The 25,122-nt window shown below is 33.0% G+C and overlaps 3 protein-coding genes across 6 annotated transcripts; 2 read left to right on the top strand and 1 right to left on the bottom strand.

Annotated features, from left to right (window-relative positions):
• Positions 1-3,540: 3,540 nt before the first annotated feature.
• LOC130815090 (putative protein FAR1-RELATED SEQUENCE 10) lies at positions 3,541-11,259 on the bottom strand. Of its 4 annotated transcripts, none has more exons than XM_057681436.1 (5): positions 9,813-11,259; positions 9,246-9,689; positions 7,475-9,161; positions 6,671-6,905; positions 3,541-3,672 (listed from the first exon to the last, which is right to left on the bottom strand). In XM_057681436.1, the coding sequence occupies exons 1-3, from the start codon at positions 10,830-10,832 to the stop codon at positions 8,589-8,591; spliced, it is 2,037 nt and encodes a 678-aa protein (XP_057537419.1). In that variant the 5' UTR covers positions 10,833-11,259; the 3' UTR covers positions 3,541-3,672; positions 6,671-6,905; positions 7,475-8,588. The 4 variants fall into 4 exon arrangements, with proteins under 4 accessions (XP_057537419.1, XP_057537418.1, XP_057537416.1 ...); XM_057681435.1 differs by having other exon boundaries at positions 3,648-3,747; XM_057681433.1 differs by lacking the exon at positions 3,541-3,672 and adding an exon at positions 3,703-3,831.
• Positions 11,260-12,268: 1,009 nt separating this feature from the next.
• LOC130815855 (two-pore potassium channel 1-like) lies at positions 12,269-17,014 on the top strand. The gene is made up of 3 exons (XM_057682359.1): positions 12,269-12,431; positions 13,114-14,019; positions 14,518-17,014. The coding sequence occupies exons 2-3, from the start codon at positions 13,139-13,141 to the stop codon at positions 14,651-14,653; spliced, it is 1,017 nt and encodes a 338-aa protein (XP_057538342.1). The 5' UTR covers positions 12,269-12,431; positions 13,114-13,138; the 3' UTR covers positions 14,654-17,014.
• Positions 17,015-17,552: 538 nt separating this feature from the next.
• On the top strand, positions 17,553-24,738 carry LOC130814844 (microtubule-associated protein 70-5). The gene is made up of 10 exons (XM_057681075.1): positions 17,553-17,915; positions 21,793-21,878; positions 21,975-22,040; positions 22,534-22,704; positions 22,791-23,117; positions 23,196-23,342; positions 23,428-23,499; positions 23,574-24,086; positions 24,164-24,312; positions 24,400-24,738. The coding sequence occupies exons 1-10, from the start codon at positions 17,804-17,806 to the stop codon at positions 24,416-24,418; spliced, it is 1,662 nt and encodes a 553-aa protein (XP_057537058.1). The 5' UTR covers positions 17,553-17,803; the 3' UTR covers positions 24,419-24,738.
• Positions 24,739-25,122: the final 384 nt, after the last annotated feature.

Below are 25,122 nucleotides of genomic sequence, written 5' to 3'. Positions count from 1 at the left end.
ATTAAGGAAGGTTTTGAGCATGTTTAATATGTTTGACTGTATAAACCCAAAACAATCAGAGGCTTCAATGTTAAAGTACACAATACTCTTATATATTAAATGTTTAAAGATAGATATAAAATTATTAGAAAAATATCACAAGATTTTAAGAAAATTTGACAATTTTTACTCTGTCTTTGATTGTTTGATTATCAACATTATATTGTAGGCGTACATACAAATATTGGGTTTAGTTTTGGATATGATACTTCAAGTTCAATCAATTTAGGTTGTTGTATGAATATGTAAATATTTACCGATCTAATTTAGTTTATTTAAATTTTTATAATACTATGGACTATGTATTTATATAGTTAAAAAAAAAAAAAGTATTACTCAAATTCGATTTTCACATTTATCCCATCAAAAAAGTTCAAATTTTTACATCTAGACCTGGTAATATCCTATATATATAAATAATTATATCAAAGTTAATGAAGGTCAATTTTTAAGATGTAATTATAGAAAAAACGTTTAAAAACCTCAAAGAATAGTTGTAACGAAGTAAATCATTAACATCGCCCATTAATTAGGTCATATCATATATATTCGTATATCATTTATTAGATTTATATATTCAAAATACCATTTTGTATAATCTAATTAAAAAATTTAAAAAAAAATTACAAGGTAGAGAATAAAATTTAGGTTTAAGCATTACAAATTAGAATGAATGATGATAAAGAGAGCAGGAGAATGAGAAGGATATACCTGCCCTGAAAGAGAGAGCATAGTTGCACAAAAACAAGTGCAAAACGACATAAAATATTGCGTTCATGGTTGAAGTTCTGTAGTTTAAATTAAATTATTTTGTTTGAAAAAACTATGTACTCCTAAGTAGAATGAACATATGAATAATGACGGTAATTTATAATTATAATTACAATGTATTGGAATTGGAATATATATTAAGGTTTCATAAAATATTTATGGCAATGTTGTAACCAATATCATTAAAGTTTCCATTTACAAAGATTATATGTATAATCTTCAAATATAGAATAATATTTCCTTTCCAATTTTATAAATTATTAGAAAATTCCACATGGTAGCATTCAGTTTTCATGAAATACTAATGGTAGCATTTTTGTAAAATTTTTTCACATAGTAGCATTCAATTTATGCACTATCAACTGCCGTAGCATTTTCCATTAAATTCTTGTTAGTTTTCATTTAATTCATCATTTTGTAAGATTTTTCTACACGGTAACATCCAGTTTTTGCTCTCAAATATTTAATTAACAATTTTAACGTTTAATTTACCGATTAATTTATCAACGCTCTTAAATGTTGTAACCATTAAGTAGATATGTATTAGTGCTTCGAATACAATGCACCTTTTGAACTTATGAAATGCACCTTTTGAGCTTATTAAATGCTTGTTTGAATTATTTATTAGTGTTTGTAATGCACCTTTTGAACTTTATGATGTCATTAATTTGAATGAAAATAAAATTGTTACAACATTTAAGGGCGTTGATAAATTAATCTGTGAATTAAACGTTAAGATGGTGAATCAAACATTTGAGATCAAAAACTGGATGCTACCATGTGGAAAAATCTTACAAATGAATTAAATAGAAACTAACAAGAATTTAACGGAAAATGCTACGGCAGTTAGATAGTGTATAAACTGAATGCTACAATGTGGAAAAATCTTATAAAAGTGCTATCACTAGTGTTTCATGAAAACTGGATACTACCATGTAAAATTTCCCTTAACACTTTGTATAAATTACCTTCAAAAAAGGTTTGTAGAAGAATAAATTAGGGGATATAATTGCTCTCAATCCTAAATCAGTAATTTATAATTAAATTTTCATAAATACGTGTACCAAAAATAAATTTTACTTCAATAATGATAAGATAAATTCAATTAATTTAAGGCGTATAAAAAGTAGTAAAGTCGTTGGTAAGTCAAATGGAGTTAATCTACATTAAAGTAATGTGTACTATTTTTAATACCCTTTCGTTTCTTTTTATTTGTCCACTTTAACTTTTTTCACTCTAGAAAAGAGAAATTTAAATTTGATTTTTAAAATATATATTGAACACAATATATATTCATATATCAGATTTTATTAAATTCGTCTTGATGCAATGAATTTTAATATATAATTTTTACAATTTTTTATGATTCATACTTTGGAATATTAAAATTCAAAATTTGCTTTGATACTCCTGCAAATAATAAAGTGGACAAAATAAAAAGAACAAAGGGAGTATTGAATACTCAAAGGAATATGAACTTAGAAAGACAGTTTTTTAATTAGAAACATTCTGTGAAAACATCAATTTAAATATAAACAACTTTATAAGATGTAATTAATTTTTTTAAGCTATTGACATTGTTTTTTTTTTTTTTCCTTTTTGTTTTAACTTTGAATTCACCTCTGTATTTATGATAATTACATGAAATATTATGTTTCATGGTTAGAAAATATATTCCAAAGAGATGCAATAAGGTTCTACAGTCCACAGACCATAGCCATAAATTAATTTGATTAATAAGTGGGTCCATAACACCTTCTGGACTCTGCCTGTGATTTATGATCAAAATCTAAAATATGCCAATAAAACCAAACAATAATCAAAGCACTACCATTAACCTTTTCTCTTGCAATTTGTGTAACTAGAACCTTCAAAAGCAAGTTGAATCAACATTCAACATCTATATATAATCAACTCGGTTGTCAATTTTCTACGTTATATGTTACACAATTCAATATTAAAAGAGTTCTTAAACAAATGCCTTGGACCATAGCCTAGATAGACCCGAACCTAAATTAAGAAGTACGAGCCTTCTTGACAATTTTTGGGCCCTGGACGAAAAATATAAAATGAGCCCTTAGTCATGCGCTTAACTAAGAATCCTAATACTGCAAGTTCGATTCATACTAGATGCTATTTATGCAAGAACTAATTTAACAAGGATTAACTCAATTTGAGCCCCTTCATAAGCTGGGTCTTAAGCGGTTGCATCTCAGGAACGGCCCTGGCTCAACGAGTGGCTTCAAACGTCAAAGCAACTTTCACCAACACAATATTGGTTTCTCTCTATATAAAGAAAGTCTTGCATTGATTAGCCAAAAAAGGAAAGGATCACCAAAGTTTTTATAACCCCAATCCTCCCTCAAATCGCTTCCTATTGCCTTGGAAAAATGCACCATGAAAATCATGCTTTAAACCTCGATGAAAACAACATATCAACATCCATAAGAAGCAAGTACAAACATTACTACCTAAGAAAAGCCTTACTGTTATTGATATCAGTATCTTTATTCTCTTTTCTCCTTTCCTTCTTCACAGGACTCTCCTTCCTCCATTCTTACTCGTATTATTTCTCGACGTTTCAGCTTCTTTCATTCCTCACTCAAACCTTTGAAAGGAAGTACATGTTTCTTCTTTGCAATGGTATTCTCATCTTTCTTGCTGGAAAATCTGGTTCAACCCGAGCTTCCGGAAGTTCGTTTTCAGGGTATCAGATCATCGAGGAATCTGAATCCGATGAGATTCGTTCAGAGATAATGATGATGCAAAGTTCAGAATCTGTGTCATGTTTATACGAAGCAGCAGAAGAAGATGCAGCACAAGATTCAGTTCTGACAGAAACAGATGATCGAGTTTATGACTCTGCAGGAGAAATCGAGCAAGAAATTAACGAAGAAAATGAATTGATTGTACGAGGAGATGATCGAGTTTATGACTCTGCAGAAGAAATCGAGCAAGAAATTAACGAAGAAAATGAATTGATTGTACGAGGAGATGAAGATGACGCGGAAAATGAAGAACCTGCAAGCAATACAGAAGAATTGAATAAGAAGATTGAGGAGTTCATAAGGAAAATGAAGGAAGAACTTAAGCTTGAAGCTCAACAACAGCAAGTCATTGCCGCTTGACCTTGCCTTAATGATCTTTCTCACCTTTTTTTTTTAATATACAGGAAAGTGCAATTAAGTGCAAGAATATATCAAAATATAGAATTACATTAGTCAGTAATCCAGGTTTAATCTTAATAGTTGATACAAGTTCTAGAAGTTTGAATGGTGAAAAGGATTAATATTTATATAATTTAGAATTAACAATATTAATACTGATTAGTGAAAATAACAAATTTCTATACATTTCTCGATATTATTAATTTATTATCTCCGTTACCTTATATTTGGATGATAATTTTGATAGAAAGGAACAAAAGGGAAGGGAAAGGAGTGGAGGGGAAAGGAAGGGAAGAGAAATAGAAGGAAAATAACCCTTGCTTGTTTAGGAATAAAGGGTGATGAGAGTTTTCCCTCTAAATCTTTCCAATTTGAAAAAGATTGAAACCTTAATAAAAATTATTTATCCTTCAAAATTCCTTCCCTTCAAATCTTTCATGAAACCCTATATCTCTTTATGTTCCTCCCCTTTCTTTCCCTCTATTTCCTTCCACCCAAACACACCCTTACTGTTTAGATTTCATTATTCTAAATGATTTGACATAATTATCATTTATAATAACACTAAAATGTGCTACTTTTAGCGAATTAAGCACTGTTATAGTGCTTTGCCTTGCCTGCACAGGATTTTCTTTTTGTCATCTCTAAGAGTTTTAAAGGGAAAATAAGACAAATTACTCCTTTGTTAATGTAGATTTAATTTTTGCAAGACAGTGGCAGACCATTGATGACTTTCCCCAAAGTTTTCTGTTACTTTACATCCCAGAATGATTGCCATAATTATCAGTTAATCATCATGCATACTATCCCATGTACTGTGCAACTTTTTGCTAATTATGAATATTAGGTGTTGCATCTTATCGTGAGCGGTTAATTAAGTGTACCTTCTAAGTTGCAATTTACATATCCGTATAGGGTGGGGTAAACACCAACTTAATTCTCTGTGTGCCGAATCTACTCTGTTACCATTCTTCTATTCTATATGTTTCACCATTCTACCTTTAAAGATTCTTACTCAACTAAACCGGGTTTAAATTGGAAATTTCCTCCTGTTGTCAGTTTTTGCCGTAAAAAAACATTCTACTACAATAATATATCAAGAAATTCTTACATAATCAACTCTAATGCTATTATGTAGTTTTCATTTAGGCAGAGTTTAGCGGGTCATATCTTCACAACCTTAACCTTCCGCAAACAAAGAAAGTATATCCAATGTATTCTTAATAGAAAAATCATATACGACAATAACTAAGAAATGCACGTAAAATAAAGAGTCATTATATTAAAATGTATAATAATTCAAAGTCAAATGATGATACAACCAAGTGTACCTTCTCTCCATACCACTTAAAAAAGCATACAAGCAGAGTTAGGTATATTACTGTTTGTAGAAAACACTAGAAAGGAATCAATAGAGAAAGGCCAACTGAAACAGTTAGGAGCAATGCAATCTGAATCAACTGATTACACGTGTCATGTGTATGTTCCACAAGTAGCAGATTCTGATAAAAAGTGCAACCGGATTTACAGCAATAATTTAGTAAAAAATCCTAAACAATAAGGTTACTTACAAATAATCACAAAAAGACCATATACGTGAAATTAAAATAAACAAAATAAGAAAAAGATAAAATATGATTTAAAAAACCCTCCTATAAAATAAGGACACATAAAAGTAATTTACTACTTCTTACATAATCATTATTTATCGATACATCCTCATAATTATTACAAATTATTTTAATCTGCAAACAGTCCCATCTTGGTCTGTTCAAACCAAGTAATAGTAAACCGCGTCTAAAAGGGTTGGTAATGTATGGACTTACGGTCCGTTTGCTTAGTGGTACTAAACGGTGGTAATGGAAATGATTTATAGTGCAAAATTTCATCAAAAAGTTCTATGTCATTCCCATGGTCATGAAACTTTAATCAAAAAAAAAATTTTTGTTTATAAATTTGCATTACCACCTAATACCACCTCTCCTAATGGTAAAGCTTTGGAATGAAATTTATGAAGAAAATGAGATAATTGAAGTTAGATAAGCATGGCCATCAAGGTAGCAATGCAATAGATTTTTCAATCAAAACTATACTAGTTTTCATTCTCATTACCACCGTTTAGTACCACCTACCAAACGGGCCGTTAGTACTCACTAAAATAGCATCTATCAACCTTAAACTTATAGAGATTGTAATTAAGTAGAGTGGAGAGTGAGAGTGTGAACTTGTTAATGAAATATTTAAAAAGGTGCACAATAATGGTGCAATACTTAATTCACGATAACTTGATTCTTCTACTTAAAGTAAGTTTGTTTCTAACTACACCATCATATCCAATATATCCTATTCATAGAAGAGCTTAGTTCCTAACTCGTGATAAAATCAACTAGAAATTCAAAACCCCCCAAAAAACTTAGAACCAGGGGATTATGATATTTCTTCTACATAAAAAAGGCATTCAAGTAATGATATATAACAAAAGGATATGGCAATTTGTCTTTTACCAGATACATACTGTATGGACTATGATAACGACTCCATCAGGTTCTTACACTTCTGTGGTCCGAAACTAATGTATTATCCTTTTCATTGTCTATAATCTTTATCAATAATGAAATAAGTCTGCAAGCAAATAACCAATGGGGCCTCTCCATAATGATGCAAAAAATGAACCAGAAAAATTAATGGCTTACCTGCTAAATGCAGACCCCTCTCAAGTTTCCAAAGGGTGACCTAGAAGGAGATAGAACCCAGGAACATAACAAATCCGCAACTTGACAAAGTCCACCGGATGGTTTGTTGTTGTCTCGGTCTATGTTGTAGTCGCAGTAAGCTTAAAAAACTTTTACGATGCAGTTTACAATACTGTGATATAAACGATATTTTGTACTGTTGTTTCAAGGCTGTCAATAATTGAAGCGTTTTCATCTGCAGTATAATTTATACAGCGGTAATTAGAACAGACAAGGCTGTGATATAAAGCTATATTACTTGGACTCTCCATTTCACCTCAACTTAAATTGGTGTGAGACTGCCATAACTCATAATATGGATACTTGAAATTTCATTGTGGAGTAAATTTGTAAAATTTCACAATATTGCAAGGTTTCTTACTGTCTGACACTAGTACCCAAAGTAGTACAGAACGAAGGGAAAATTCCATGTTGGTGGGGAGGATCGACAAAGGTCTACAGGATTAACAAGGCTAAATTAGAGTAAAGTGGGCAGAAACTCTCAATAGATACTTAATCCTTTGCTAAGAGCATGCTTCAGTGTTATAAGAAGCAATCAGATATAAAGAAATAAAACAAAATAAAATAAAAAATAGCACAATAGATACAGTCCTGACTCCACTGTAGCTGTACAAGACATCAAGAACTTAGTATACATTAAGCATAAATTTTCCCCCGTTGGTTTGTAAGAAACAAAGTGCCAATTGATCATTCCATAATCAAGTATGAAAAAGCATCATCTTGAGAGCACAGCTTAGAAAGTACCTGATACTAGCTGCCTACAGGGACAATTTCGCTTGAGCCAGGAGTTGCATAATAAGCTAAAAGCTGCCTTTGGATTGAAAGGAATATATGACTGGAAAACACTTCAAGGATTTGCAACACTTCCCGGAGCATAATTGAAGAAAGAATTTTATTCGTTCGGTGTTTGTTTATTGCTTTTCGCACCAAGAACAAAACTATTGCGAAACCACAAGCATTAGGAGTAAATAAATGTGAGCATTCTGCTTATACCATCTGCTTGTCTATTTCAATGTTGGGAAGACGTTAAAGCAAATATAGTTGAAGACAAATCCCAAGATATCACATCAGAAAGTTCGTAAGAATACATATTTCCAATCTTAGGCATTGGTCTATATATTATAGCCGACAAAAGAATTCATTACAGAATCCTATTAAATAACACGATTTCTGTACAACAGAAGAAAGATACAAGATTTCTGATTTTTTGCTGAAGAATAATGTTCCACTTCTTCCTTCCATCTTGAAGTTACATATCATATTTGCTACTAAGGAAAATTCGGAAACAACCTCTTTGTTATCACCAACTAGGGTAAGATTGCGTATCTCTAACACCCCAAATCCCGCTTCGGTGGGAGCCACTTGAAGGCATTGGAGTAATGGTATGTTGGTGTTTTTGTTTCTTCCTTCCCTCTCGAAGAGGGAGAGGATGTGTTCCTGATCTATTTTGTTTTCAAATATATTGCTTGAATTATAAAAAGCACCAAGGCCTCATAGAGTTTATAACTTCAATATGAATCAGATGTTTTCTAAAAAATTCTTCAGTGAGGTTTTGCATGGATGGCTTCCAAACACAAGAGAGCAATTTCTACAGACAAAGACATCTAAGTGGGTCAAAATTTCAGAGCACCTCAAATTCTTCTCAAACTAATCCATGCTTACTAAAATTTGCTGTACCATATTATTCCTCTTCTTCACATCAGCTATGTTTTTTACAGATGAACTGAGAAAACCATGAACCAACGGCAGAAATAGATGCTCAACAAATGGTGCATTCATCCTTTTCAAAAACACCTTATCTTTTGTCTATTTTGTAAAAGGGCCGTCATCTTTTAGTCACGGAATGACCATGTAGTATTTATCCAACTTCATCATTCGCAGGCATACTTCTAACCTCATTAATAAGTCTTCGAAGCTCTTTACTAAGTTCTCGTTGTACCAAATCAAATCTTTCTTTTGTTACCAGTGATTCAGTAAATAGAGTTGACGTGAGATCATGAAATTCTTGAAACCACTCATCTTTTCTTATTTGAACCGTGTGGTCATCATATTGAATTTTCTGCCATCTTCTAGAAAAGTATACTTCAGGCAGTTCAAAGTAGTTCTTTGCTATGAATACTCGAAGAGCATGTCTACATAGAATTCCAGAAGATTCAAACTCCTTACAAGAACAATGGATTTGTTCACCTTCTGATATCCATATTACAAAGCGCTCCCCATCCATTTTCTTGAAGTGTTGAACAAGACAAGAACCATTAGCCATCTCAGAAACTGCATACTGCATAGCAAGCACCAGCTCTTGCTTAAAGACACCGAAAGCAAAAGGAGTGAGGATATTTCGAGCTTGCTCTTCAATAGGCATGCATGTCCTCATTTGTAAACTTAGCATATCGGGGTATTCCTGCCTTTGTATACTTCTAGCATGGCTGATCTAGAAAACCATAAAAAGATTGAATTATTTCATAGCTTCACATCAATGCAAGCTCAAAAACATGAAGAGAAGTTTCTCATATACCTGGTCAAAAAAGCTGCGTAAACAAGGTCGTTTATTGATTATGCCTTTTAAGAACATATCTACACATTTTGAATATGCTGATGTTGCCATCTGAGCAAGAAAATAGCCTCGAACGTAAGATAGTGCCCAGGATTCTCTTAATGAAAATAATAAACTAGAATGTTTCTCGGACTCCAGTTCAAATCGAGCAACCATCTGAGTCCATTCAAACTCAAACTGCTCAGCACTTTCCATGCGGTATAGCACATCAAACTCAGACCTAAAGTCAGCAAAACTTGACCCAAGAAGAAGAGAGAACCAACCGGATAACTTAGGCAGAATATACCATACAGAAATGATGTGTTTTGTACTAGGTAATTCACTCCTTATTGACTCTTGAAGCCCAGTATCTATATCAGTAAGAATTGTTTGGGGACACTTTCCATCAACAAATTGCAGAAATGTCTGCTCCATGAAACAAAAGAAAAACATAATACCTGATCAAAAATTAGAATATACTAGAGATAGAGACTCAAACGACATGAAAAATTCATCGAAGACAAATGAGGTTGAATACAAAGAAGAAACCTGTAAAGCCCATGAAAACGAAGAGGATGCTTCCTCGTGCAGCAAGACACAGCCAAAAAGAATGACATTTCCATGATTGTTAATGCCAAGCCATGCACCAAAAGTCATACCATACGTGATTGATCGAAACGTTGTCTCAAAAAGTACAACATCACCAAACAGAGAGTACAAAATGAGAGAGTCTCGATAGGTCCATGCAATATTTTGCGGTTTATCATTTCCGTCCATAGAGTAATCATAGGTAAAGCTCTCATCAGTTTCTTTAAGGGCTTTACAAGCCTCTAAAAGTTCCAATATTTCACTATCTCGCTTCTCGGAAAGTAAGGCATCACTTTCTTGAGCCATTCTTTTCCGATTCTGAACAAAGTTCCTAACATCTCTCTCTAGAAAAGGCAGCTGCCCTCCATTAATTCCTTTTTCCAACTCCAAGACTTTCACTATACGATGTACAGGAAATCCAGCCTTTGAGAGCAAAAGGATGCGCTCTTGATCTGGCTCCTGAATTTTACGATAAGCAGGAAGAAGACGAACTTGATCATCTTCTAACAACTCATGGTTATGAACATTGCTAAACTGAACAACAAACCACTGAGAAATCCCATCAACAACTTCCTTAGACAAGAACATTTTCGCATCACAACCACATCGCACAGACTTCCTATCCCTCTGGTGCTCACTAGAGGCTTTCCTCCTAGAAGATGCAAAACCAGAACGATAGCATACAAAATCTCTCTTATAAATGCCCAATTGAGGGCTTATCCTCGACCGTTCTTTCCTAATCGAAAACCCATTCTTCCTAGCAAAACTCCCATAATAATCAAAAGCATCAACATCAGTTTTAAACCCCATTCCAACATAAGGGTCAATCATATCCTCAAATGAAGGGTTTGCTCCATTCTTATTGCTTACTTGAGATGTAAATGATGTCTCATCAGTTTGTCCTTCATAAGTAATATAGCATTTCCAATCTCCACATGGACAGTTCTGTTTTCTCAGCCATAAACTATTCCTACCAGACATTGGAATCACTATGTTCGAATATACCACAAAATATTCAAATTGCAGCCATTTTAAACAAAAAGAAAAAAAGGACAAATTGTGCACTATAACAAATCTCAATTTGTTCGAATGTTGAAACAAGAGATACCCAAATGGGAATTACAACTTATGACATAAATGTGACATGAAAATTCAATTTAAAGAGAGAAATGGGGAATAACAACAGAAAGGAACAGGTTCAATCTTGTAAAAATGTATCAATAAAAGCAAATTAGTTAAAAGGATTCAAAGCATACCAGAGGGAAATCAGATTATAACCCTTGGAATTATGCTTTGTATCTTTGCTATCGATTTTGATGGCGACAGAGTGGTCGGTTTGAGAGTTGAGAGTTCAGACTTCAGACTGATGTCTTAATTTGGAGAAGCCGTAGTTGACGAGATAGAGGAAATAATAGTTTTAGTATGGGTTACCAAGGAGGACTTCGGAGGTGTTGGCAAATCACAATTCGCCTTACTCGGTTCAATTGACTTGTTTAACCGGTGTAATTTAAAATTTAAGTATATGATACGGATATTTGAACTGAATTAAAAATATGGATAAAAGATTTTTCCATTTAAAGCTTCAAACTTTAACTTAGCTAACAAAATTTAAACAATTATAATAGTATAATAGCGGTCTTTCTATGTGGTGATTCTTTTCTTATTGCTAACCATAAACATGGTTAAGAGTTTACTCTCTATGTATGAGGATGCAAACATTCATGTCTAATATCTATCTTTTCGAAAAAGTCTAGTAAAATTAATCATTTCCAACTTATATGTTTGGTTGATTGAACATTTTCAACATCATATATAAATTAAATTATACTCCCTCGGTTTCTTTTTAAATGTCTTATTTGTTTTTGAGTAACTATTCATCAATCATTTTTTATTTGTATTCTTAATCTATACATTAAAATATAGTTAAATGGTATTTTGTTTGATTCGTCTCAACATAAGATTTATTAATATTTAGTTTTTATAATTTTAATTAAATACAATTATCGCTATTAAGTATTAAATTAGTATTTTGTTAAATGTGCAAAAAGTAATAAGACATTTGAAATGAAATTAAAGGAGTACTATTTTTTGATTGAACATTTTCAATAGTTAAGTGGAAAAAGGGGAATATATGTAATATGTTATAACTTGAGGTCAAAATGAGTTGAGAACTTACAACACTAAACCATGTTGCATTCCATATTTAGTGCCTTAGTAGGATGAGTGATTGAGTGTACCAAAATTTAGGTACTTTTTTAAAGGGGATGATAGATGAGGAATCCCATAAGATTAACAAAATCCAAGGCTTTTGGGCGGGCTATGCATATGCCCTATAGGAGCCTAGGAGTTTTCCCTACCATATATTAATACCAAAAACAAAATTACTAAAATAAATAATGACAAAAAACTTTACAACTCTAAATTTGATGAAGATCCATATGGACCATATTTCTTCCTCTAAAGATCTTATATTTCTCCCTAGATCTCTCTCCCATCGTAATGAAGAAGAGCCCTCAATTATACGAATGGAGAAAAGAATTGCGAATTTGTACGTGGTTTATTCAAACTAGTTTTTAAGAGGTGAATTTCTTCTTTTCCTAATTTTATTCCATGCAAAACTCTATTCATCGATAATGATAAATATTAAATGGGTCATGGGTATTTCTTTTATACTAATTTTGTTTGAATGATTCATGTGCATGCAATTGGGATTATAAGATATAACTATCATGGTGATGTTAATATGTTTATCTAAATACTTAGTTGAGATCACATATGTTTTTGATGTAATTGATAGAATATATGACATATGGAAAATTAAAACCATAACGTAAAACTTCTTCTAGTTATGGATGTAATGTAATTGATGTGTGTTCAAATCAGGGCAATGTGAGGGTACTTGGTTCCAAAAACATTATACAACTATTAATACAATTTTATGATAATTTTGTGTATTTATATATGGATCGAACTTTTTCAATTTTTACTCGTAATTTGTGCTCCCCGACTTTTTTCCTTGAATCCGCCGGTGTCATCAAGTGATAGTCACAATAAAAGCAAAATGTGATTTTGTTCTCCATACAGATCCTTAAACCTCCTTGTATGATCCTGTTCTTGAAGGACACCTGATACACAAACATAACAGTTTTCTATTAATCAAGAACATTTAGGAATTAATAATGAAATCCATTGTTAAATTAGATGAGCAAAAGTACTTGTATATAAACATAAGACTAACATGAACTAGCCCGTAATTTCACAGGCTGCAGAAAACACACTTGATTCCCATGGCTGAAAAAGACGATCCTAAAACCCCATTGCTCGAAAACCCTATAAATGATCCTGCAACAAAACACAATGAACAAAACAATGTGCTCGCAAGGAGACGATTTCAACGAACCAAAACAACACCCGGGTCACAAAACAAGCCCTCCCCTGAATTGCAGTCCCCCACCAAGAAACCGATCCTTCTACAAGTGTTCGTCGCCTTAACCATATACCTCGGTGCAGGAACACTTTCTTTCGTCCTCATCATAGGTCAGCTCGAGGGCAAGAAAACAAACAAAATTGTCGATGCACTCTACTTCTGCGTAGTGACTATGACTACTGTCGGGTATGGAGACCTTGTTCCTGCCACTACACTAGCTAAACTACTTGCCTGTTTGTTTGTGTTTAGTGGTATGATCATTGTTGGTATGGTTTTAAGCAAGGCGGCTGACTACATTGTCGAGAAAAACGAAGCACTTGTGGCTAAGGCTTTTCATCTCCGCGATAAGGTCACTCCTGTCGAGCTACTCAAAGAAGTCGAAACTAATAAGACCGTGTACAAGTTCACTATGGCTTCGATTGTTCTCGTGTTGCTAATGAGTTTTGGGACTTTGTTTTTGATGGGTCATGAAGAAATGAGTTTTATTGATGCGTTTTATTGTGTTTGTGCCACAATCACAACACTAGGATATGGGGATGAGAGTTTTGGGACGGTTAAGGGTAGAGTTTTTGGGGTGTTTTGGATATTGAGTAGCACTATATGTTTAGGTCAGTTCTTTTTTTATTTGACTGAAGTTTATACTGAGAGGACCCAGAGGTATTTGTTGAAATGGGTTCTTAGCAGGAAGTTTACTTTGGATGATATTGAGGCTGCTGACCTGGATCATGACAATGTTGTCAGGTTAGTCATTATGTTCGAGTATATAACATATCCTAGAGCCTTAACTATCCGCTTAAGCTTTTGGTTGAGTTGGTTCCTTGACATGGTATCAAAGGCAATGTGACAAGAGGTCACGGGTTCGAATTTCAATCACCCCTTGTTTACCAATGGACTCTCGTGTGAGGGGGCGTGTTAGAGTATATAAGCAACTATCAGCTTAAACTTTGGTTGAGTTGGTTCCTTGACACGTTGTCAAGGAAACAATTCAATCAAAAACTTAAGCTAATGGTTGAGGTCCCGATACTCACTCACATGAGAGCCCTTTGGGCTAAAAGTGTAGATGCAGCATATACTCTCTTCATACATAGCGTTAAATATTCCACTTTAAATGAGGGGTGGTTGAGATTTGAACTTGTAACCTCTTGTTACGGTGCCTCTGATAACATGTCGTTGGGTGTGTTTGGTAAATGACTTCGTGCTGGACTTTTATTGCTAATAGTTATTTGAAATTTGGTACAGTGCTGCAGAGTTTATTATACTGAAACTAAAAGAAATGGAGAAGATTACTGAAGAGGATGTTAGTGTTCTAATGGAGTGTTTCAGGAATCTAGACGTCGATGATTCAGGAACATTGACAGAAGCAGACATAATTTAGCAGGGTAAGGCAATGGAACATTGCTCACAAGCTTAGATTACTGCTTTTAGTTTAGAGGGTTTTTATTTAACAGAAAATAATTAAGCATCTAACTTAACTGAAACTTTGAGAAAAAAGCTATATGTTTCTTTTCTGCATTCTACATAATTTTCTTTAGCCTTTATAGATTAGCGTCACATAATTTCCTAATCGGTAAATTAAGAAAAGTAAATTGTGGTTGATTTTTAGCTATTTTTGAATCATTATGAGAAAATAGCGAATTTAAAAGTTGAACTAAGTAGCGAATTGTGTTTCAGTACCGTAGAGAGATCAGATTTTCCCTTCAAACTTTACAAAGGCAAGGGAGTCCAATATTGTTAAGAGATATAAGGCATTTGACTAGTTTTATTACATTGACGGTGAAATTAGTATTGTATTGATTTAGTAGGATTTCATACAAATTTTTTAATTAGTCATACACAATCTTCACCCACACACTAATAACTCTAACTCAATTCTCAAATTCCTACCAATTTTATTACACTTCTATAAGCTTAAAATCAACCTAAATTTTTTTTTAGAGGACTTGATCTTCTAGAAATGGTTTTCATTTGATTATGTAAATAAATCATATAAAATATTGAAAAACTAACAAGACCCTTTTACAAATTCAGTTTGACATGATTTTTACCTAACCAAGATCACTTAAGAGAGACACACAAGGGATTAACTTGACATCCCTCATAGGAAAAGTCCATCTCAAAATCTTTTCACATGAATTTTTTTTTGACTATAATAGTAATTATTATTTAAGCCATTAATAAGTCCGAAAAATTTCTTAATCAAACCCCATTTTTGAAGTTAAAAAAAATATGCAAATTAGTTGATTAAAATAGTTTTTGGGCACTAACTCAATAGTCAATGGATATGTTGGTAAGATAGAAAATGTCTCTTTGTGCTTTGCCAAATGTCAAAGTTTAAGAAATTGTTCTTATCTTTAATGTAATTTTAATCAAAATACATCATCATTCATATTGTATACTTTCAAGCAAAGATGTAGAATATATGATATTTAGTCTTTTTTTTTTTTTTTCTTAATTTGACTTTAAAGCCACTTCAATACAAATACTATCAATTTGATTGTATATTTTATGTTTATAATTCATTTTAATTGTTGAATAATGTTTTTAAGTGGATAACTAAGCATGGTTTAAGGAAGGTTTTGCGCTAACGCAAATGAATATTGATCTTGTAGGTCAAGAGAAGGGATTCCAAACTTTACATTAAAAATATTAATATTATTAAAAATGTCATTATGTTCAAAAATTTATCATCAAACTATATGTCAATCTTTAAAATTAATGTTTTATATTTGCAATTGAGAATTAAGTTCGTTTTAGTTGGAGCATTACTAATTTTGTTGGTTAGGTAGTGAGTTTGATTCTCGCTTTCTGTCCTCTAGGCTATATCCTTCCTTAGCCACCTTGTACTAGAAAAGTTTTGTATTTTTATTTTTATTTTTTTTTCAAAATACCAAGGAGTTGATTAAACTAGAGCTATTCAAAAGTGACCCGACTCGAAAACCGAAACCGAAACCGAAAGTAAACCAACCCGAAAATGTGTTCCTTTTTTAGGTTTATCGAACCGACAGTATCCGAACCAAAATTGTACCCGAATCGATTGACAACCGAAAATGAGAAAGCTGAACCCGAGTTTTGTAACCGACACATAATCGTTAACCGAGATTACCCCAACCTAATATTGACCAACCCGATTCATATCCGACCCGAATCATGCTCGAAACCGAATTCTATCCGCTAAAACTGACTTAACTCGAACGAATTTTAGATCGAACTGCTGTAAACCTGAACCAATTTTTAACATCGAAGTATGATAGACTCATATTCAATCATCTTAGTAGTTAATCTAATAAAGTGTTAGATATTTTAATAAATTAAATTTTATAAATACATGGTTTCATATGTTTAGAGTTAATAATCAATGGTCAATGTTTATTTAACTATTTTTAATCGAATTAGAAAATTGATAGAAAATTTTAATTTTAATTTCCGGTCAAACAAGTAAAAGTAACAAAGTAATAATGATTACTAATTGATTTGCATTGTAACTATTTCGCTTTAAGTAAAGGGAATCTTGTCATCAATTAAAAAATGACTGATATTGATTTGATCAATAGTAATTAATAATACGTAGCCGAATTTTGTTAAAAAAAAAACTCGAATCCGATTTGTACCCGACAAAACCGAACCAATTAGTAACTGATGACAACCTGAGACCGATCGACACTCGACACGAACTTTAACCAACACCGAACCGATGCTAACCCGATAGCTTGAATAGCCGATCTCCAACCGAACCGTGACTAACCGACTCGACCCGAGTGTGACCCGTTGTAACACACAGCTAAAAAATAATCAATCCGAAATACAATCGTATTGAATGACACCCGTCCGAAACCGACCCGATCACTCGAATGAACACCTAAACACCTCTAGATTGAACTAAGGGTAGTAGTTAAGAGTCACAATAATATGAGTATGAAATGAGTAAGGATTAATTGATGGAGAAACACAAATGAAGAGGCGTACGATGGAGGGGGATAGTAATTATTAACGGTTACTATCAAAAGGAGAATTAAATTAAGGCGAGTTTGACGCATTATTATTATAATTAAGTACTATATGAGATCTTATGATCATCAGATAGACTCATAGTTAACCTACTTTTTCCATTTTGAAATAGTCGCTCTAGTAAACCTATTAGTACTATTTATGTTTCAAGTTTAATTTATATATTGTGCAGCCTAATGTGTGAGAAAAGAAAAAAATATACTAAAGTGAAATCTTGTTTGAATCGTTTAATCAGATACTTTCATAATATCATCTCACTCAAAGAATTTGTTTTTTTTATTATTATGCAATATGAAACTTGATTAAGAATGGATTAAGAAATTTGAAGGGGAAAGAAAATGATTTATGCTAATTGTTTCCTCACTTGGCGCTTAATAATGGCGTAATAATTCCTTAAAGGATGGACTTCATACCCCTAACTTCAAGGTCTCTACTATACTATATATTAAGCCCTTAATTCCTCCGCAACATACTTAATTTGCATCATTTAATTACCAAGTTTCGAAAAACAAAAATAATAATGTTAGGGATAATGGAATATAATATTAAGGAAGAGATGAACTTAAATTATCAGTCTCAAGCTTCTGGGCATCTTGTATTGGAGCTTAATCGTTTGCAAAATCAGCTTAAAGGTATTTTCTTCTTAACTTTGATATCTTGCTTATATCAATGGTTGTGAATTTGTGATTCTTTGCATGTCTGCCTATAATATATATTAGATGGGTTATTTAAGATTTTACTTACGTATAAAACGTGTCTCTTGATAAATTGTATTATATAATAATTTTTGTATAAGTTTAGACAATTTTCAAGTCATGACAACGTCTAATAGACTTATTATCGCTTTGTACAAGTCTAAGTATATATAATCTATATATGAGTGCATCTAACGAAGAGATTGGCTCATATCATATAATATTTTGTGTTTCGTCGATGATAGTCTTAAAAGACTACTTTCTTGAACGTGTTTGTAGTTGTTTTTAAAGTCACTTTATTAAAACTAAATGCTCAACTTAAAAAGCTTTAACTAAAATTTTATTTTTTTTCCTCCTTTTTAACTTTTTGTTATTATATTTATTGTGAAAAAAAAAAACTCTCCTGTTAAAGATATAAATATAATAAATTCAATGAAAGGGAATAAAATTTTTTAAAATTAATTAATTAATATTTTAATTTGATTAAAATTTTAGTCATAGTGTATATTGATATATCCTAATTAATTGAACTTTTCTATAAAATATTATGGTTAGAGCTAACTAATGCACCCTATAAGTGAAAATTATAGAACTCTCACATGTTAATTACTAGCTACTAACTAAAGATACTCAACTTAAATTTATATTGAGATCTGATTTGACTTAAATTTAAACTTAACTTAACGCTGTTTATATTTAAAGTTTTTGATAAATTTAACTTGTGTTGCATTGTTTTTATACATGCATGTTAGTTTATGATATGATTTTAAAATTTGATTGAATATATCCGATTGAGATCACTTGATGGATCCAATTCATATTTTTTTAGTTTCATTTGATATTTTTAGTTTGACCTTTAGTCTTGGGTCAATTTAGATGTAAAAAGCTTTTAATGCTCTATTATAAATAATCTTTTTCTTTATATAGTATTTTACAGCAGTAAGAATAAAAGTATCATATCTTTAACCTATTATATTAAACTCACTCGACTTAAAATCAACTCAAATGACCGTTTAATTAGAGTCATTTAATATGCATTGCAACGATATTTAAAAGATATTGAAAATAATCTAAAATTTCACCCATCTCCTGCACAAACTCCCTACATCCCCCTTGCACAACCACCCCACCACCGCCGCAATCCACTAGATAACTCTCCATCCCCGAACAATACCTTCTCTCCTTTCCTTCCCATTATGCGGAAACATATGCTCTTTTATTGGGTGTTGTCATTTTGGTGGTACTAGGTGAGGGGTTGTGAGGCGTTTTGGTGTTTGGTGGGTGGCTGGTTGTGGTGGTGAGTTACTTTGGGTGAGTTGTGGTGGTGAGTCATTTTGGGTGGGGGAGGGAATGGGGAGGTCGCACATGAGTCGATGGGAGAGGTGGTGAGGGTTAGGGATAGACATGTGTCGAATCTGGACGGGTCCAATTAGACCCAAATCTAGACTCTACTTTTTAATTGAATTCAAATTCGTACCTTGATCCATAAGGTCTTAAAGTCTTAGGGTCTAGATCTAGTTTCAAAACTATTTTAATGTTTTTTCGAAAAAAAAAAAATAATAATATTTTATGCAATCTTATGTAACATCCGAAATTCCTCTAAATTTCCGACCCTCTATACGGAACCAAAACCGCAAGGGAACGGAGGAATTTCGGGTGTCACATCTTATCCATTCATATAATGTTATTTTAATATTGCTAATTAACAAAAATTTTCAAATACTTTACACAAATTGAGAAATCAATATACAAAGTTTTTCATCTGTTCTTAAAATGAAATGTTTACCAAGTCTTTCGCTTTTCAAATACAAATACAATAAACACAATCTATATTACATAAACTGACAAAGTTTCAAATAAACCAGACTAACAAAAACACAATATTTTTTGTATATTTTTTCTATAAAAAATGTAAAAGAGTCTATGAGTATAATCTAAGTCGAATCTGGGTTGGATCTTGGTCTCAAAAATGTAAACCTAAACCCGAATGCGAACCCTAAACTCATAGATCCAGATTCGACCCGGACTTTTTGAGTCCAAAAACATGTGAATTTAGACCCTTAAATTCTTTTAGGGTTCAAAAATCCATACTCATCCCTATTGGAGTGGGTGTTTAGGGGTTAGTGAGGTTGAGCTGGTTTGGGGTCTAGTAGGCTCGTTTTTAGGGTGGGTGAAGTGGTGGGGCAAGGGTCAAAGGCTAGATTGGACAGGGAGAAGGGATGAGGAGGAGAGGGGTGATTTTCTTTTTTAAAAAGAAATCTTTTTTCAATGGTAAAAAACGTTTATTTAACAGGTTACTTATAACTTGAGTACGTTGTGAGCAAATGCATATCAAAGGTGAGATTATTAGAAAATAATCCAAATATAAGATTATACACAACAAATAGAAAAATGTTACATTATTTCGATAATTTTTTCGATTTAAAAAAGTGATGTACAATTTCTAACAAAATGAAAACATAGGAGGTTCCTTTTCCACCTATATTTAGAAAGTAAAGCTTGTATTGAATAAGTGCAATATTCAAGAGTCAAGCTATATGAGATTTAAAAAATGAAAACAAAGAATTAATGAAAATTAAAGTAATTTGTAATTTTGTGTGTTTGTTAGATTGCTTACATCTTATAACTGGCAATCTGGCATGATGAATAGTGAGATCTACTGCCTCTCAAAGTCTATATGTGACTTTTGGTATTCAAATAGACAAAATTAAATTAAATAAAAAGATTTTTAAGTGAAAATAAAAAGTTAACAATTATCATTAGTTTTCGATTTTTAAACTAAATTATTTTCTTTAATAAAAAATAACATTTAATAACTAAAATTTACCAAATACTTTCATAGCCATTGGTCTTAACATAAATGACTTGACAGCTAATAAAAAATATCAATATCATTTGTTAGTCAAATAAACCAACTAATCTTTAAAACACCACCTAGGCTCTAAGAGCAATTTAATAGAAGTACTACACAAACTATTTGGCAAACTTATTCTTCCATTCCTAAATTTAAAAGTTATTTATGTTAAAACACTTAAGCAACCAAAGGGGATTTCAATCAATTGCCAAAAACACATCCTAAATGTGGATAATAATTAAGACAGTTTCAATGAAATTAAAAGAAAGTGATGAATTATTGTCTACAAATATATAAAATGATGCAAAATAATTAAGGCAAATAAAAATAACAAATAACGCTAAATAAATAGGACAGAAGGAGTAGTAATTACAACAAAGAAAGTGATCAATGTTACTCGGATTCTTCATTTTGCTACACATATCTATGTCCGATCCTTGATGCTCGGACGTTGGTAAAGCACTTAGATACTTCATTTTAGGCGTAAACTTGAACATTTAGACGTATTTGACACTTGAACATGCACCAGTATCCGACATCAGTACCCGAGTCCAAGTAACATAGAAAGTGATTATTGAGTAATTAGGTGGAGAATAACAGAAAACATCAAGTCAGTTCCTATACTTTACTACAGACTGATATCTAAGTCGGAACAGCTTGCAGAAATTTCATCACCATTAACAAACTTTAATCATATCATACAGTCTGGATGCATCATCATAACGATATAAAAAAACAAAAGTCCGTTAAGATGTTGGTGTCTAAGTAACTCAGCCATCGTTTTAAAAGATGTATAACAGAATAACAATACAGATTATGAAGTTTCTCTCTTTAACTAATTCAATAAGTAGCTGTTCATTCTGCTCTGCCCTATGAAAATAAACGTGTTTGGTCAGCTATGTCTAATTTCCAACAAGAATATTTCTAACAAATGTTTTTGGGTTTTAAACATGGCTGTAGAGAAAGAATCCGAGTTTGATTCTGCTCAGAGTGAGATCAAGGCTTTGAGAGCTACGCAAGCGCTCAAGGAAAAGGCTCTCGACGAGGTTTGTTTCTTAGCTTCTGTTTTTAGTTTTCGTGTTAAGTGTTTAGCTCAATCTGTACGATTATCATGTCGTGTTTTATGTTATTTCGATGCACAGCTCAAAATCAAATACGATAAGTTGGATGAGAAACTGAGAGTCACTGAGAGTGTTCTGCAGCAGAAGGTATATATGCTTCTTACATGATTTTGATGAAAATTTTAGAAAATCAAGCTTTTGTTTTGTTCTTATGACCCGAAACAATGCTATAGGTTATAGGTTCGCAATAGAGTATACAACATATATTTGAGCCTTAAACATCAGCTTAAGTTTTTAGTTGAGTTGGTTCTTTCACGTAATATTAGAAGCCAACATGACGGGTTTGAATCTCATGCACCAGTATAAAGGAGCATTCAAACATCTAGCCCAAAAAGCTTTGGTGTAAGGAGGTATAGTAGAGTATATAACATTTATTAGGCATCAACTATCAGCTTAAGTTTTAATTGAGTTGGTTCCTTGACATGTTAGCAGAATCCAACATGAGGAAAAATTATGGGTTTCATCTTAAGCTGTTGATTGAGGCCTAAACATAAGTATATTAAATACAAGACCCCGGTTTGTTTAAGGGGATCGGAACAAAGTGACGGTGTTTTGTGTTTTATGAACTGATTAAATGCAGAATCTCGAGTTGAAGAAACTAACCGATGAAAAGAAGGAAGCATTGGCTGCACAATTTGCTGCCGAAGCAGCCCTTAGAAGGCTTCACACAAACCAAAAGGATGACGATTTTTTCCCACTCGAATCAGTCATCGCTCCCCTCGAAGCTGATATCAAGATGTACAAGAATGAGGTAGTAATGGACTCGAATGATTTCAACTTCCATTATACCAGATTGACAGATACACTTAACTGATATCTTGATCTTGTTTTTGACAGATTGCATCTTTACAAGAGAATAACAAAGCTTTAGAGCGTCTTACGAAGTCTAAAGAAGCGGCTCTTGTCGAGACAGAGAAGATCTTGAGGAGTGCCCTTGAAAGAGCTTTGATAGTAGAGGATATACAAAACCAAAACCTGGAGTTAAGGAGACAGATTGAAATCTGCCAGGAGGAGAACAGAACTCTAGAAAAGACTAATCGTCAGAAAGTTGTCGAGGTTGAAAAACTTAGTCAGAGCATCCGGGAGCTTGAAGAAGCGGTTTTAGCTGGTGGGGCGACTGCTAACGTTGTTCGAGAATATAAACGCAAGATTTCCGAACTCAATGTAAGATCAAACACTCTCAGCACAAGATCCTTAACAGTCTAATTTCTAATTAATTGCTTTCTATTTGGTGATGATTAGGAAGAGAAGAGGGTCCTGGAGAGGGAACTAGCACGAGCTCGAGTCTCAGCAAACAGAGTAGCAACTGTTATTGCTAATGAATGGAAAGGCGAGAATGATAAGGTGATGCCGGTAAAGCAGTGGCTGGAAGAGCGTAGGGTCATGCAGGTATTCGCTTTCTGTGTTACAATTGGTGATGATTTGGAAGCATTTCCCGTATAAAATCAAAAAACCGGCAATATTTATATTTCAGGCGGAGATGCAACGTTTAAGAGACAAATTAGCTGTGACGGAAAGAACAGCTAAAGCCGAAGCACAGCTTAAGGTAACTTTCCATCATTACATAACAAGTTCCTGATTTTATCCATTATCAGGCGTTTCACGAACATATAACCTCAGGAAAAGTTCAAGCTCAGGCTAAAGACTCTGGAAGAAGGCCTTAAGCATGCTGTGAGCAATGCAGGCGCGCCAAAAACCCCGAGTTCTCTTCAGGTTCTGGGTTTTGTATCGAACAATGCAGGATCTAGGAAGAGATCTTCATCACAGCCAAGAGGATCAGTGATGAATAGGGGGAGCTCACCACTTCACCAGTCGAGCATGGAGAAAGTGAATAGTTTGGCGAATCATCTTTCAAGAGAGAACATAGGTAAGAAAAGTTTATGGGCGTCGAAAACCATCAGTACAGATCGAAGCGGAAAGGAAAACTCCGAGTTGATAGCATATCCAGACATGAATTCTGAAGTGTCGAAAGAAATCAGTTCCGCAGCTGAAGCAGATATGAAAAACGGTGCAAGGAGTGAAGATGTTGTGTCAGGGTTTTTGTACGATCAGCTTCAAAAAGAAGTGATCAATTTACGCAAACGCTGCCAGGCAAAAGACGATGTATTGAATGCCAAAGAGGAAGAGAATAAGGTAATCTTTTTCCAGAATAAGATCAAGTCTTTGTTACTTGACACGAGAGCTTTTAACGGCTAAAAATTACACTGCAGACACTCCTGAAGAAAGTCGACACACTGACAAAAGCTATAGATGTGGAAGCAAGAAAAGCGAAGAAAGAAACATTAGCAATACAGAAGGCACCAGTATCAACAGCAAAGGATGACAATAAGAAAATTTGGAGCAAAAGTTTCCTCAAACGGTATAACTTCATATACACCTTTGTATTGTAGAAAAGTATAAACGTAATTATCGGTATTAACTCGTGCAAAATATTGTATTTTTGCAGGGTTACAAAATCTTCATGAGAATGTAATCAGTTTGAAAGCTCTAAGAAGTTAAAATAGGGATTTTCCTGCATGTTTTTTTGTTTCCGGTGTGTACATGTTTGTGAAGAAACTATTGAGTTACGAGTCAAACAGCTATCCTTGCATTAACAGTCAAATCAATTGGAAGCTGAGACATATATTTTTGTGAATTTGATTTTATGTACAATGTAAATAAGATATTATCAGAAATACAATGTACAATTCGATTTTCGCCTATCCGAGGAAAGCTCTACATGGTCAGATTCTTAAGAGTAAAATGACACAAACATATACAGATGTAATCCAGTATAAGTTTTGTGTATAATTCTATAATATAGAGAAAAATATGCCCTCTTTCGTAGTCAAAGAGACGGGAATAGAAAGAACTACATAATGAGAGAAAACAAAACAGAAAATCCGGATTATAATGTAGCCATAGGAATCATATACAGGGCCGGAACCAGGATACAATCTCTCCAAATTCTAGTTTTATTTTATTTCCATGGCATCAAGTTCAATTTCCGGACTGAAAAACACCGCTCATTTTCCAGACAGATTCACACAAGCAAAAACATGGTCCGAGGAAAATTGGGTTGCATCTGATCTATCTCACATTAAAAGAATGGATAGAAAAAAATACAAAAAGAAAGGGAGTCGTAAACCTAATATAGTTATAATGACACAAAAGACCTACTCTAGGATTG

This window comes from Amaranthus tricolor, chromosome 6 (assembly GCF_026212465.1).
Source record: "Amaranthus tricolor cultivar Red isolate AtriRed21 chromosome 6, ASM2621246v1, whole genome shotgun sequence".
Classification (NCBI taxonomy): Eukaryota; Viridiplantae; Streptophyta; class Magnoliopsida; order Caryophyllales; family Amaranthaceae; genus Amaranthus; species Amaranthus tricolor.
Note: the sequence above shows the minus strand (reverse complement) of the source record. Positions and strands in the feature narration are given on the sequence as shown.

Coding starts and splice junctions, on each gene's coding strand:
- LOC130815090 (XM_057681436.1), bottom strand. CDS start 10,832: ATGTCTGGTAGGAATAGTTTATGGCTGAGAAAACAGAACTGTCCATGT. Junction 9,690..9,812: donor CGTTTTCATGGGCTTTACAG/GTTTCTTCTTTG, acceptor TTCATGGAGCAG/ACATTTCTGCAATTTGTTGA. Junction 9,162..9,245: donor TACGCAGCTTTTTTGACCAG/GTATATGAGAAA, acceptor ATGGTTTTCTAG/ATCAGCCATGCTAGAAGTAT.
- LOC130815855 (XM_057682359.1), top strand. CDS start 13,139: ATGGCTGAAAAAGACGATCCTAAAACCCCATTGCTCGAAAACCCTATA. Junction 14,020..14,517: donor GATCATGACAATGTTGTCAG/GTTAGTCATTAT, acceptor AATTTGGTACAG/TGCTGCAGAGTTTATTATAC.
- LOC130814844 (XM_057681075.1), top strand. CDS start 17,804: ATGTTAGGGATAATGGAATATAATATTAAGGAAGAGATGAACTTAAAT. Junction 21,879..21,974: donor AGGAAAAGGCTCTCGACGAG/GTTTGTTTCTTA, acceptor TTCGATGCACAG/CTCAAAATCAAATACGATAA. Junction 22,041..22,533: donor AGAGTGTTCTGCAGCAGAAG/GTATATATGCTT, acceptor GATTAAATGCAG/AATCTCGAGTTGAAGAAACT.